Here is a 14,320-nt window from a genome sequence, read left to right as displayed (position 1 = left end):
GTTAGTTTTTTCATAGGCATTCCATATTGCCTGCATAGCACCCAGGGCACATCCAACTTAGACTTTGCAGAATTGTCTTCTTTGATGAATTTATGAAAAAGTTCCAATTTATTCTTGAAGTGAATACGCATGAAACATTTTCCACTGGATATTATACATTTTACATTGATCAACCAATCATTATCAATAACTGAAGATTTATCTACTAGTATATATTTGTTTGTATAGAGAGTTATCTCCCTTACTCTGATTAGTGAACAAGATAATTAATTTGTACTGGTAGACTTGAAATGTACAATTGATAGGAATTTATTAGCCGTAGTATAAATATACATTCCATTGCTGAATGGTCAATAAATAGATGTCAATTTTAAGATCTTCTTATGATCCATTATAATAGCATATCAGTCCGTTAAGGCTATCCAAATAGGCAACTTGAATTAAAGATTGAAAGTGGATTCTAATCAGTTATAATTGAATTCTTTATAAGGCTTGAATCCAATTTTGAATGGTTATACATTGTACATGTTGAATCACATTATGGTTATACATGTAGAATCGCTGCAAAGATGTTCTATACGATCAAGCTAGAAGTTTCTTTTCATTTACAGTGAACTTTTAAGTATTGTACTTCCTTTGGAATGTTTTTGCTTATTAATGATGTCATTCTTGTTCCTTTTATCTATTGAACAACACTAGTTTAACCCTTATGTAACAACTTTTGTATATTTGTTAAAACTCAGTTTCAAAAAATATATTGCAAATCTTTAGGGTACATCTATGTTTGAAGTTTTGTTTGTATGGCATTGTTTCTGTTTCAAATATAAAGAAAGTATAGGACAATAAATATTGTGCAAACTGGACATGCATGATTTGTCTGTACAATACTATAGGGGTTATAAGTGTCCTTCTAAATAACTTGATGTATTTCATGTATTTAATCATTCAGGACTGGTATGTAAATAATTCTGCAAATGCAAGTCTTGTGAATGCTTTTGTAAAAATTGACTGGTTTTAAAAAAAAATCACAAGTATTGTTAGAATATATATGTTATGATGAAATAACAAGTTTTAGTGAAAGATGAATACAAATTATTATTGAAATGATTTTTCTTGTTCAATGCATCAATCTAAAACAAAATATGAGAAACTTTGAACAAGAAAGAGAAGGTCAATATGAACATGCATATAAAAAAAAAACCAACACCATGATATTTCTGTCTTTAAATTAGAAAATTTTACATTATTCAGTTTTTGAGCTAATTTGAAATTGAGGCTTAATTCATCATTGGAAACTATAAAATTAGAAAATTAGAAAAAAACCAGTTGCAAAAGTTTATCTGAATACTCAAATTTGATATACATATATATACAAAGCAAATATGTAAGTTACAAAGTTTTGTTTATACTTGATAATAAGACAAATAATCTAAACACAAGACGTGTGAATTTCTATAAATCTTACTTGATTTTCCATTTGTCATAGCCAGTAGTTCTACTGTAGAAATTGTTTTTCCTTTTAGTCCATTTGTAATTCCATTTTTATTATCCATATTTTGAAATTTCACTATTTTTGTCTCAACTACACGTGGTTTCCATTATCATGACCCTTATCATACTTGTCATACGAGGTACGCTTAGGGAGTGTCAGTTTACAAATACTTTATCTGTTACTGATAAATTGTAATTTAGTCTACTTTTACCTGAATTTACCTAACATGACCTTAATTGATACAGAGTTAATTTATATAGAACTAGTTGTTGATATCTACTACTAGGTATAACTGACATACTTTGTGTTTTATCTTGTTGATTTCAATTTTGTTTCTATTTAAAACATTTATAAAAGTAAACAAATAAATGGAGAATTTATGTTTTTTTTTTTTTTTAAATCAAACATGTATCAGCCAGAAACATCAATATAACCCCAAGAGCTATGCTTGACATCTTGTGTGATACTGAAAAAGCAATGTCATATAAAATTTATTTATTTTATAAAGTAAAACACTTAAAAAAGTAATTAAATATACATTTTGTACATGTCACTGGACTACTGCCTGCAAAGCCAACTTTAAAGTTGTTAGTTCCTCCTTTCCTCAAGAACCTTGGAACTAAGCTGAAAAACTTGTGTCTAATCCATTTGTTTTGAACAATAAAATATGTTTAAACTAAACTCAAGTACCAATTCTTGCTCTATGTGTCTCTGTAAGGTTGACGAATATATGGATGAAAATTATTTTGTGTAGATTTTTTTCTTATTAATTAGCATTATAACATGTATGAGGGGACTGATTAAAATTTTCTTACAGGAATGCTCAAACTGGCCTAAATGAGTCAGTCTATGATGGATAACATTTGATCTGTCTGAAACTCAATAATATAAATCTTATTGGTACTGTCATCCATATTATCACCTAATCAGAACATTTCAATAGTGCTTGCATGTACATGTATGTCTACATATACTTTGCATTTGAGAATGATCGATTTATGATAGACATTAAAATAAAGATATTTTTACACAAGACTGGACTTTTACTATTTGGTTGTAATTTTATTATTTCAGAGAATAATTGGACCAGAGGCAGAAAGGAATTACTTCGAATCTCAGTTGATTATCCTAGACACATTAGAGCAAGTACTCAACTCAGTAAGTTTTTGAAATGAAATAATTTAGTACACATTAATATATCATGTTTATAGATGATTTATACAAATAGAAATATTGACCTGTGGATTAATTAAAGAAAAAATATTAGACATTAAGCATACATTAGTCAACAATGAAAAAAATTGGTTATAGTCATTAGAGAATGAGAGTCCCCCCTACCATATCTTGGCGAGCACATATTTCTATTTTCTCAGTAGTATACATATTTTCATTAATTGAATTATGTTCAGCTGCATTATGCGAGCACCCTAGATTTGTGTTCCAACCAATAAATGCTGAAATACTTGCCATTGTTATTATCTAGCTGGCTACTATGTTATATATAACTAATTGAACACTTTTGTAATACTTTTTATTCTGGATTACAAAAAATATGACCAGAAAAACCTTAAATGATTGCCGAATCATCCAAAAGTTTTGAAGTTACACATAGGAAGTAGTGCTCATTAGGAATCCTTGTGTAGTTTTTTTTGACCTGTGCTTTTGGCGAAGATGTCAAAGAACAATTGTATGAAATATTTAATCGCCAAAAATCTCTTAAGACAAGTAGTTTAGATTTCCCAAATGGCAAAAGTCGTAGGAATATTGTTTGTCATCAATACTTAGTTCAACGTCAGTAGTCTATTATATAATAACTTCAATTGTTCATGCTGTTGACTGCAATTTCATATTAGAAGATGAAATTTTTGTATCTTTTCAATTTGGAGGCAGGGGTGCAAATCAGCGGTGGTCCGAGGTCCACGACCTTCCACTTTTGCACGTGGAAAATCGACTTGGTATCTAGCTACGCCAGACGGAGTCACCTTCCACTTGAAAGAAAATAAGAAATAACTTTGCAAACCTTTTCACCAAAGTCTCCAAATAAACGATCTAAAAACTTATTTTCATCGTTATAATTCATGACAGCGATGGTCATTTTGTTAGCTTTATATAGAAAATCAATAATATGTAAATTCGAGTAAAATCGTATCTGATTGACAAAAACGACATTGTAAACACAATAAAATGGATTTAATAATTACTTTTGCCTTGGTTTTTGGTTAACAGCCTTCAGCGCTTACAGCGCTTTGATTATTGTCTTGAGTCTATGATAGAATCTATATTCATATAATTGTAATAAATTGTATAATGAAATTGGCATTGTAGAGATGAAAGAAGATGCTTTTCTACATTTTTCAAAAGATTTTGATCCAACTTTAACATTGAAATGACTGAGGATTGTATTGAGGATAATATTGTATCTTATTTTTTGGAAATATGAAGAGTATGAAATTAAACAATTGGTTGGTGGTTACACAAATTTGTAAAGATGTTACAGTTATATATATGATTAATTTTTTCAGCAACCAAAAGATACGTCAAGACTTGATGAAGCCATCTATGTCAAGTTGTTACTGCCAGAAATTTGTAAGGTAAGTGGTAAATTCTTATTAATTTTTGAAGGCCATACTTTGAGTCTTTAATCTATAAAGGTTTTCTATTTTACGCATTGTGATTTGGATGGAGAGTTGTCCCATTGGTACTCATACCACATCTATGAAAAAAATATCTGTAGTTCACTGAATTTAGTGACACTTTGAAGTTTTAAGGACATCCATTGGTAGTTTTACTGTCTCAAATTTAGTTTACCTGGCGACACAAAGCGGAGACAGGTTAACCTAAACGGGTATTTGCGACAGTAAAACTACCGATGGACGTACGCAAAGCTTCAAATACAATACAGTTATCTCTATTCTAATGCAAAACAAGTTCATAATTAATGTAAAATCTTCATGAAAGAAAATTCTGCGAAAAGATGTTATCTTCTTTGGTCCCTACACTAGGTGACGTCATAGGTATGCTTCCGGCGTCAAACATAAACACTGGGCATTTTCTAGCTTCTGTGCCACTTCAGAATGTAATAAAATTTGATAAAAAGAAGATTTTTAGGTGCAACTTGTGAATTTTATGGCTTATTATTATAGAAAATACATTCAGCAATTCAAAATGTCAGCTTCCTTAGTTACAGACAAGGAGATAGAGAATTTTACGCTGTCATCCAATCAGAACTTTTGTTACAAAATAGTTGCATTAGAATTTTACTTTTAATGTTTTTAAATCTATTCTTTTTAAGTTTTTATACAACACACAAAAAAAAACAGGCAGTTTTCTTTTTTATTTCCAATAGTTTCTGAACCAGTCAACAGATACACCAAACACGTTGGTATTACAACTGAAGAATCTCTCATCAAAGGTCTTGTTTGCTCTCAGTCTCAACAACTTTGGAGCTGTTTTCAACAGGATCTCTGCAAAGTGAGTAATTATTTAAAAGCTTTAATAAACAAAGATGTGATCTTTTACTTTACTCAAGCTGAAACAGATAAGCATTTAAAAAAGAAGGCTTACCTTTTAGGCTTCTAAGACACGTTAGAAGAATTGTAATTTAACTCTGAGACTAATCCATGCGAAAATATCTACATTCGACACTCAATGAGTAAATAGTATTCTGTATTGATTTGGCTATACTTATTGGAACTTTTGGATTATAGCTCTTCATCTTTTATATAAGCTTTGGATTTTACATATTTCGGCCACAAGAGCATCACTGAACATGCTGAAGAGACATGTATTGTCGAAATGCGCATCTGGTGCAGAAAAATTGGTACCGTTAATGTTATTGACCATGTCTATCTGTATGTCCTCTTATGGTCCATCTGTAACTTTCCAATATTACTCCGCTTCTGTATTATGGAATGATTTGATATTTAGTCGGTCACTTTATAATGTTGAGTTGTGCTGTGTAAGAGTTAGATTTGCTCTTTGGTCACTTCCTATTTGACTATAATTTGAATCTTTATCATATATATCTATACCCATGTTCTCTTAGTTTTCAAAGTTTGATTATATATAACTCAGCTTCTATATTAAGTGAGGATTTGATGTTTGGTCTATAACATTTTATATTGGGTTGTGCTGTTAAATTGATTGTCATATTTACTTTACAATTACTACTTTGAATTTTATAATATTGGCTATGCATGTAATTTTGAAAAATATAAAATAATGAGTGATGTCATAATTGAAAACAATCCCATGTAAGAATAGATTTATTCCCAAATTCCCATGTTAGAATTAATTTATTCCCAAATTTCCTTGTTAGAATTGATTAATTCCCAAATTCCCATGTTAGAATTGATTAATTCCCAAAATTGATTTATTCCAAAATTTTCATGTTAGAATTGAATTATTCCTAAAAACTCATGTTAGAATTTACTTATTCCAAAAATGTCAAAAATTTATCTATTTAGAAATGACAGCAGTGACCTTAACAAGATGTATGTATTTTGCACAAGTGCACTTGTCAGTGCATATGCAGTATTTTGTCGTTATAATGCCCCTCAGTCATGTAAAGCCGGTGTAGACATATTTTACCGAGATGAAAAAAAGTTTTCGTACTAATGTCTACCGCAATGTATATTGCTAAAAATAAGCTTAGTCTACATTATTCAGGGGTGAAAATTGTTTATGCAAATGTCTCCCATGATATTTTGCGATCCTCATTTATTGCCAAAAATAGGCTTTATCCAATAGGTGTCATTATAACGAGGTTACACTGTATATTATATATAGGATACCCTGCATTTATTGTTTGTTTGTAATCATTTACTAATATTAAGTTTATCTAGTAAGTGAATGTCGCTTATAAGGCAGAACTAAAATTTAAAAAATATTCCTAAATTTTTTAGTTGTTTGAAATATTTGAAGTTCATTAAAGAAGATAATGATTTTGGAGGTCTAACATTGAATGTATTTCAAAGCTTATCAAAATTTTAGAATTAAAAGTTTAATATGTAATCTAATAAAAAACCAAATTTTTGGTTGTAAGTAATTTATGTACAGATGATGAATTCTTTGAAATGGCCAAATTACCAAAAAATCAAAGCTTGTTTGACTAAAAATTTAGAAAATGTATATGTAAAATGCAACTATCAGCAAATTTTTTTTATACTCATGAAGGGTGTTTCGTATCTTTTTATTCCCTGCCAATATATGATTTACGTAATGCATGTAATTTATGTTAATTTAGCCAAGTGTTCCTGTAACTTTCAGTTTTTGTTCAAAACAAATTGTGATATTACTTTTATGCTGTCACAGTAAAATTGTTTTGTTAGATCTATTAAATCTAATATATACATTTCTGAAAGCTTTCTCTCTGAACATTTTAGAGTTGCTATTAGTGGTGTCATACTTTTTTGTCTGTGAATTTGCATGGCCAAATATACCTTCTTAAACAAACTAAAAACAATAGAATGCTTATAACATATTTTGTTGCCTCAGTACTGTTATATTTTGGACTAAAGTTTTTTTCATCTGAGGAATTTTCTGTACACTTCTGATCAGGTCTAATTCCTCCTCAGATAACAATTTTTGAATAGGAAATGATCTATAATTATGTTGCTTGGCATGTTGATGAATTCAAGCAACTCCATAAACTTAAATATTTGATTATCATTTTGAAAGAAAAAAATCTTTACTTCAAGAATTGTGTTATGGTAAAAGAATAAAGGTTATATTATAGAAGAAAAGGTTATTTTGAAAGAACTGACATGATAGTTGAAAATATTTTGAATATGTATATCATGGAATTGATGCATGAACAATTTCAGTGTATAAGCTTGGCCTATCATCCCCATTCAGTTTCATTCCAAAATGGACTTTATTCAGATTGTGAGTGAATTGGCAGGGTTAATTCTGTTTTGTCTTGATAATACCGCAGTCATGACAGTACACGTACTGTTTCACCTATGTAGAAATTCATACTTTAGATGTTCTGAAAAGGGTTTATACAGTCATGGAATTGATGCATGAATAATTTCAGTGTTATCCAATCAGAACTGACATTACAAAACATTGCATGAAATATACATTATTATAAGAGATATCTTAAAAGTTTTGTGTTAATTACAGGTTGACATCATTATCTAGTGCCAGTGATGACCCAGATCTGTCAGATTTAGAACTGATACAACACATAAATGTAGACGTCCTCAGACTCATCAAGTTATTCAATGGTATGTAAATTATACAAATTCTCAAGCTTCAAAGGATGTAACCATTTAGAGGGTCCAAAGAAACACAAGGATTTGAATACCGTCTTACTTTGTGATCCTCAGCTTATTTTTAAGAATAGAAAGTAAAATAATGAAAAAGATATGCAAAAAAAAGATAAAGGGATAAAAATTAGCCTTATGGTCCAATTTTACTAATTATATATTTTTTTCTGGATAAATGCTTTTTGAAAATTTTATAAAGCTGACATGGAAATAACCATTTATAGTTTAGCTTGATTTGCTTATATACAGATTAACAAGAATTCGATATGATTCAGTTAAAAATCTTGTGCTTTTTCCAGTGACTGTTGGTAATTCACTCTATTATAAAAATATCTATATATTTTTGATTGGTTATATGTTGGATCATAAATCAGAGTAAAATCAATCCTTAAGGTGGTACCTAACACTACAGGGAGATAACTCTGTAAAGTCAGCTAAACGTTTTGATTACGTTGTGTCATAAAAGGAATATAAAGCTTCTCAATGATAAAAATTGGTGTTTGTCAAACTGCTATATAACCAGTGTAATTTTTCTGACAAAACTTTTTTGTTAAAGGGTCAAAGTTAGTACTTTTACAAAATTATATGAAAATTAAACGAGCCAAATTAATTTTAGTTTAAGTGTTGGGTACCACCTTAAATCACCAGCTATTACCCTGTTTTACACCTTGCTGAATCACTGTTGATTGATGTACTGTATATACCAATATAAATACTTTGATGTTCTTTGTAACACAGATTGACAAATAAAGTTTTGAAGAAAGCAATAAAACAACCTGCTAAAAATCAAGCAAAAGTAAAACTGTTAAAAATGAAGCAAAAGTAAAATTGATAGTTAATTACTTATTCTTTCATTTCAGATATTAATTCCAAGTTTAAGTTCCTGAAAAACAAGCATGTTATTACTCTTGCATATAATCTGGAAAAGGTAAGTTAAAACAGATATGAATAACAAGAGATATTGGGGTATACATTAACTTAACCACATAAAAAACTAAAAAAAAAATCCACTTTGTGACATCCAGAGGCTATATATTTAGAAATGACTACAGGATGGATCAATGACTATAGTTGCATGTAGTTCAAAATAAAATTATAACTGCATTTCAATTTTGTAGGCAATCTGGATGTGGATGGATAATTATCCTGAAGAATTCACAGAATTACAGAAAAAGCCAAATGATGAACTTCAAGGTAAAATATGAGTTATCTCCAACTGATTTTTTTTGCAGCTTCCTGTTTTACTAAAATAGGACCTGTGTGAGAACATATTTATATTCAAAGAAAGATTCCATTTATTAATAGATATTTCAATATTGAACATGCTGAAAATTTTATGAAAAATGAAATCACATTAGAAAAATATAACATTTTCTTATTTTTACTTTGGAAAATTAGAATTGAGTGAGGAATTCTGGGTTATGAAAGCTGTATATTCAGTTCTAATTATAAGTGTACAGTATTTTTTTTATTTTGTTTTATTTGACAGATTGTTGTGATAAGTTATTTGACCAGTTCAATCAGTGTATGGAGAACTCAAAGAAGAAAGCTGCTATTTGGCCACTACAAATGATGTTGTTAGTCTTATGTCCTGTGAGTATTCAAATCAAATGTGAAGCAAAAATAATTAGAACAAAAGCAGACTTAAACTTATGATCACAATTTTTTATGCAATTTGATAGATTTTTATTTGTGCAAGCTTTTTAAAACTAACTGAATGTAATTTCAAAGTAATGCATCATTCACAAAAAAGCAGTTTTTATGCCCCACCTACGATAGTAGAGGGGCATTATGTTTTCTGGTCTGTGCCTCTGTTCGTTTGTCCGTCCCTGCGTCCGTTCGCCCCACTTCAGGTTAAAGTTTTTGGTCATGGAAAATGAAAGTGGGAGTTTCAAGTTAAAGTTTTTGGTCAAGGTAGTTTTTGATGAAGTTGAAGACCAAACAACTTGAAACTTAGGACACATGTTCCCTTTATGGTATGATCTTTCTAATTTTAATGCCAAATTAGATTTTTTACCCAATTTCACAGTCCATTGAACATGGAAAATGATAGTGTGAGTGGGGCATCCGTGTACTTAGGACACATTCTTGTTTTCAAATAAAGTTTTGTATTTTTTATTTTAGAAAATTTTGGAGGAGATAAACAATGCAGACAATGGAGCACCCTGTTCAGCACAACATCTTAAGAAGGTAATGATTCCAAGAAAAGGATGTTTAGTTATGAATAATTGCCTGTAAGATAGAAAATCATTGTAATTGATAACACCCTGATACTGTAAAGGGGTTTATTTTATTGGGGTGATTAAATTATACAAATGTTATCAGTGAACCTGTTTGTGAGGTTCTATTTATTTTTCTCTTTCTATATTCTGTACTTAATAAGAGAAAATATTGTTCATGTAAAATTATGGGGATATTGTCGTAAGCAGGAAATGAACAAAAAATTTAAATTTTACAGTGTCGTCAATGCTATTTTACAAATGCATTTTAAACATAGATATGCTATGTAAGTTAGTTTTGATTGCACATGTTTTATATGATTGACTATACAGCATGTATATTTAATCAAATCTGTAATACTACAATACAAATGATGCTCTGTTGGAGAAAATATATAAATTCTTTGCCTTTTTAAGTGCTACAATTCTGTGATGATTGAATAATTTTTAACTCGTTAACTTGCATCTTTTTATCTTCATTTTTCGTAATGAAGGATTAAACCTTTTTATTTTTTTATGTGTGAAAAGTTTATATATGGCATGATTTTGGTTTTTCTTTTAGAAACATTTCATAGATGAGGTTAAGAAAGCCATTTCACCACATCATGCAGGATCCAAGTTGACAGAGGGAGCTGCAGTCACCTGTGTTCGTCTTTGTAAAGCATCTACATACATCAGCATCAATGATCGTCTAAATGTTTTATTCAGTCTGGTTCAATCTGTTATAAATGATCTCAAGGTGAGTTGTCCCCTTTGTACGGCATCTACATACATCAGCATCAATGATCGTCTGAATGTTTTATTCAGTCTGGTTCAATCTGTTATGAATGATCTCAAGGTTAGTTGTCTCCCTTTGTAAAGCATCTACATACATCAGCATCAATGATCGTCTGAATGTTTTATTCAGTCTGGTTCAATCTGTTATGAATGATCTCAAGGTTAGTTGTCTCCCTTTGTAAAGCATATACATACATCAGCATCAATGATCGTCTGAATGTTTTATTCAGTCTGGTTCAATCTGTTATGAATGATCTCAAGGTTAGTTGTCTCCCTTTGTAAAGTATCTACATACATCAATATCAATGATCGTCTAAATGTTTTATTCAGTCTGGTTCAATCTGTTATGAATGATCTCAAGGTTAGTTGTCTCCCTTTGTAAAGCATCTACATACATCAGCATCAATGATCGTCTAAATGTTTTATTCAGTCTGGTTCAATCTATTATTAATGATCTCAAGGTTAGTTGTTTTCCTTTGTAAAGCATCTACATACATCAGCATCAATGATCGTCTGAATGTTTTATTTAGGGTGGTTCATTCTGTTATAAATGATCTTAAGGTTAGTTGTCTCCCTTTGTAAAGCATCTGCATACATTAGCATCAATGATCATCTGAATGTTTTATTCAGTCTGGTTCAATCTGTTATAAATGATATCAAGGCTAGTTGTCCCCTTTGTAAAGCATCTACATACATCAGCATCAATGGTCATCTAAATGTTTTATTCATTCGGGTCTCTCTGTTATAAATGATCTCATGTGAATTGCCTTCCTATGTTAAAAATAAAAGTGATCTTTCTTTAAATTCTGAATTATCTCCCTTTGAAGGTAAAACAAAATTCTATGTCATTAGTGTAAGACATGAGACAAACATTTTCTGAAAAATGTAAAGCTTTTGTCTATTTTGTTGAGTTTTTAATTCATTTGTTTTCTGTTTTATAAGATTTCTGTCATTGTATTTATTTTCAGATAAAATAATAATGTTTTTCCATTTCCATTCGCAGCAATTATTGTTCAACCCGCCACCCAACACCAAGCCATTTTCTCGTGGACAGAGTATTGTTGACCTGGATTTATATAATGACTGTTTTGTATCATGTTTCCGTATCACACCACACAACAATGATGTGCTCAAAGTGTGTCTACATCCTAACTCGCCACCCATCTATCATTTTGTTCTAGTCAATGCATTACACAGAATCATCACTCAGGTAAGTCATAATAAAATATGTTTACACTAAAAAATCGTCATTAAGAATTAGGAATTTAATGGAGAATATATGCCTACAGTTGTTTTGAAGTATATGAAAATTGATTTAAGTGAATATGATAGGCAATATTTTAATTTGAAAGCTAAATTTAGAAAATGTTTACTTACAGCCAAGACTGCCCTGGTGGCCAAACATCACTATCATTTATGGGAAAGCAGCAGAGTTACGGAACATGTTTACAGACACATTAAACAAAGTTACACAAGGAATGGCGGCCCACACAGCACCTAAATCAGTCGGTGTGTTCCTGCCATATGTAAGTCTTTAAACAGGATACATGCAGAATGTTACTTTTTTATTGCAAATTTCAATATCTGTTTTGAAATGAGAAACCAGTCAGTCTGTCACAATAGTAATCATTATTGAAGTACATGTAGTTTGTGCTGTCCAAAGTTATGTGTGTAAAAGAAATTTACAATCTGATATCTCAAGATTATGTAACCAGAGAAAAAATCATAAATCATTATAAAACTGTAAAATATGATTATTCATATGCTTTAGAATTTACTTTTGATATCAAACAATTGTTACATGATAAAATAATATCTCTTACATAACATTACAGTTATAAATTTTTCATGACATTCCAGTGAAAGTCTACAAGATTCAGGGTTCAGTGTCCCAGAAACAAGAATAGGATTTATGATAATTGATTTTTTTTAAATTTTAATAGAATTTAAGTATTACATTTAAGTAAAGCACCCACTGAAAGATTATTGTTAACTTAATTATTATTTATTTACAGCTGTCATTTCAGACCATATCTAAGTTAACATTACAGAAGATCAATAAAACTACAGATGAAACTATGACAACGTACAGATACCTACTGTTGTGGATTGTACGACTCATACATGATGACCCAAATCTGATGTTACATGTAAGTCATATATATTAGACCCAAAGTGTACATAGAAATAAAGTCAACAGGATATCTCATGTTACAGCAGTAAAACTGAAGTTGGGTGTTAATTTGGATATGAATTAGAAGCCATGTTGGATGGAATGAGGAAATTAAAACCCAATGATACCTTTGGTTGAATTTAGTGTCATGCTTTCTGTATAATTTAAAGATCTTCAACAGCCATTTGGAGGGGGGGGGGGGGTCAATATGATGCCTGCTGTACCCCTACCCTATACCAGAACTTTTCAATGGCAATCCAGTTTCTTAAGGTGGTACCAACACACTTTCACTAAAATTAATTTGGCTCGTTTAATTTTCATTAAATTTTGACAAAGTATTACTTTGACCCTTTAACAAAAATATAAAAATTTCAAAAAATTTGAACCAACCATTTTATCTGAAAAATTGCACTGGTTATATTAGCAGTTTGACAAACACCAATTTTGATCACTGAGAAGCTTAATATTCCCTTTATAACACAACGTAATTAAAACGTTTGGCTAACTTTACAGAGTTATCTCACTGTAGTGTTAAGTACCATCTTAACTTTCATTGTTGATGACCCCATCTTTGCAGTACCTACCTTTTGCATAGTTAACTTCTACCATCTGAATAAGCTTCAATTAAATTGGTCATATTTTTTTGTTTTAATCTTTTAAACAATCTATTTTACAGAATCAAGGTAAACCTGGCCACGAGGTACAGAGCAGTACCTTAGAATTGATGAATGGACTTGTGTCACTGGTCCATCAACAGTGTATGCCTGACGTATCATCAGAGGCGATGGAGGTAATTTACAACATAAATTTTGAGAAAGTTCATCAAAACATTTGAAACACTAGAACTAATGTTTGTGAGAAATTTATGAATTCAAATATATGCTCTATGAAATACAAATATGAATAACTTTTATCTTCCATTATATTAATTTCCAAAAAATGATAAAGTTGCAGAAAAAATTGCTCTAAGTTAATTTGAAAGAGCAAAACACATTAAAAAGGGGAATAAGTTTAACTTAATACTTGTTACAATTTAATTTTAGACTTTAAACATTTGTTGGATTTTTGTTTTTAGGCATTATTGTGTTTACATCAGCCAGAAAACATAGAGTTATGGAATCCAGAATCACCTATTCATACATTCTGGGATGTCAGGTAAATTTCATTAAGTGTCATCTAGTCGTTTTAAGGAGTAATGTAACAATGAAAAATTTAGATTAATTTTTTTGTACTATGGTACTTCTTACTATCTGATAGAATATTAAAACCTGATTTTATCTTTTACATCTAGGAAGTTTTGATTAAAAAAACTAAATGTTGAGTATAATCTTTTGAGGCAGAAATCAAACACCACCGAAAAAACCCAGTGACATGATTACAAGAAATG

The 14,320-nt window shown here is 30.2% G+C and overlaps 2 protein-coding genes across 33 annotated transcripts in view; one reads left to right on the top strand and one right to left on the bottom strand.

The window, feature by feature from the left end:
- Positions 1 to 1,614, bottom strand: part of LOC139529123 (protein spinster homolog 1-like) — a 38,865-nt gene extending 37,251 nt beyond the window's left edge. For 2 of the 4 annotated variants that reach the window (XM_071325441.1, XM_071325442.1), the window contains exon 1: positions 1,466 to 1,613. In XM_071325441.1, the coding sequence (XP_071181542.1) occupies positions 1,466 to 1,553 (88 nt within the window). In that variant the 5' untranslated portion in view covers positions 1,554 to 1,613. Of the gene's footprint in view, positions 1 to 1,465 lie in introns of all 4 variants that reach the window. The other 2 variants (XM_071325443.1, XM_071325444.1) reach the window with 2 other exon arrangements.
- Positions 1 to 14,320, top strand: part of LOC139529118 (neurofibromin-like) — a 74,591-nt gene that overhangs the window by 3,352 nt on the left and 56,919 nt on the right. For 21 of the 29 annotated variants that reach the window (XM_071325418.1, XM_071325422.1, XM_071325419.1 and 18 more), the window contains exons 3-17: positions 2,567 to 2,650; positions 4,015 to 4,083; positions 4,839 to 4,963; positions 5,959 to 5,985; positions 7,619 to 7,722; positions 8,625 to 8,692; positions 8,883 to 8,958; positions 9,254 to 9,357; positions 9,889 to 9,954; positions 10,546 to 10,722; positions 11,764 to 11,970; positions 12,140 to 12,286; positions 12,776 to 12,910; positions 13,610 to 13,723; positions 14,009 to 14,088. In XM_071325418.1, the coding sequence (XP_071181519.1) occupies positions 2,567 to 2,650; positions 4,015 to 4,083; positions 4,839 to 4,963; positions 5,959 to 5,985; positions 7,619 to 7,722; positions 8,625 to 8,692; positions 8,883 to 8,958; positions 9,254 to 9,357; positions 9,889 to 9,954; positions 10,546 to 10,722; positions 11,764 to 11,970; positions 12,140 to 12,286; positions 12,776 to 12,910; positions 13,610 to 13,723; positions 14,009 to 14,088 (1,583 nt within the window). The other 8 variants (XM_071325423.1, XM_071325409.1, XM_071325431.1 and 5 more) reach the window with 3 other exon arrangements.

Source organism: Mytilus edulis, chromosome 6 (assembly GCF_963676685.1).
Source record: "Mytilus edulis chromosome 6, xbMytEdul2.2, whole genome shotgun sequence".
Taxonomy (NCBI): Eukaryota; Metazoa; Mollusca; class Bivalvia; order Mytilida; family Mytilidae; genus Mytilus; species Mytilus edulis.
The sequence above is the reverse complement of the archived record's forward strand: the minus strand, read 5'-3'. Positions and strand labels throughout refer to the sequence as shown.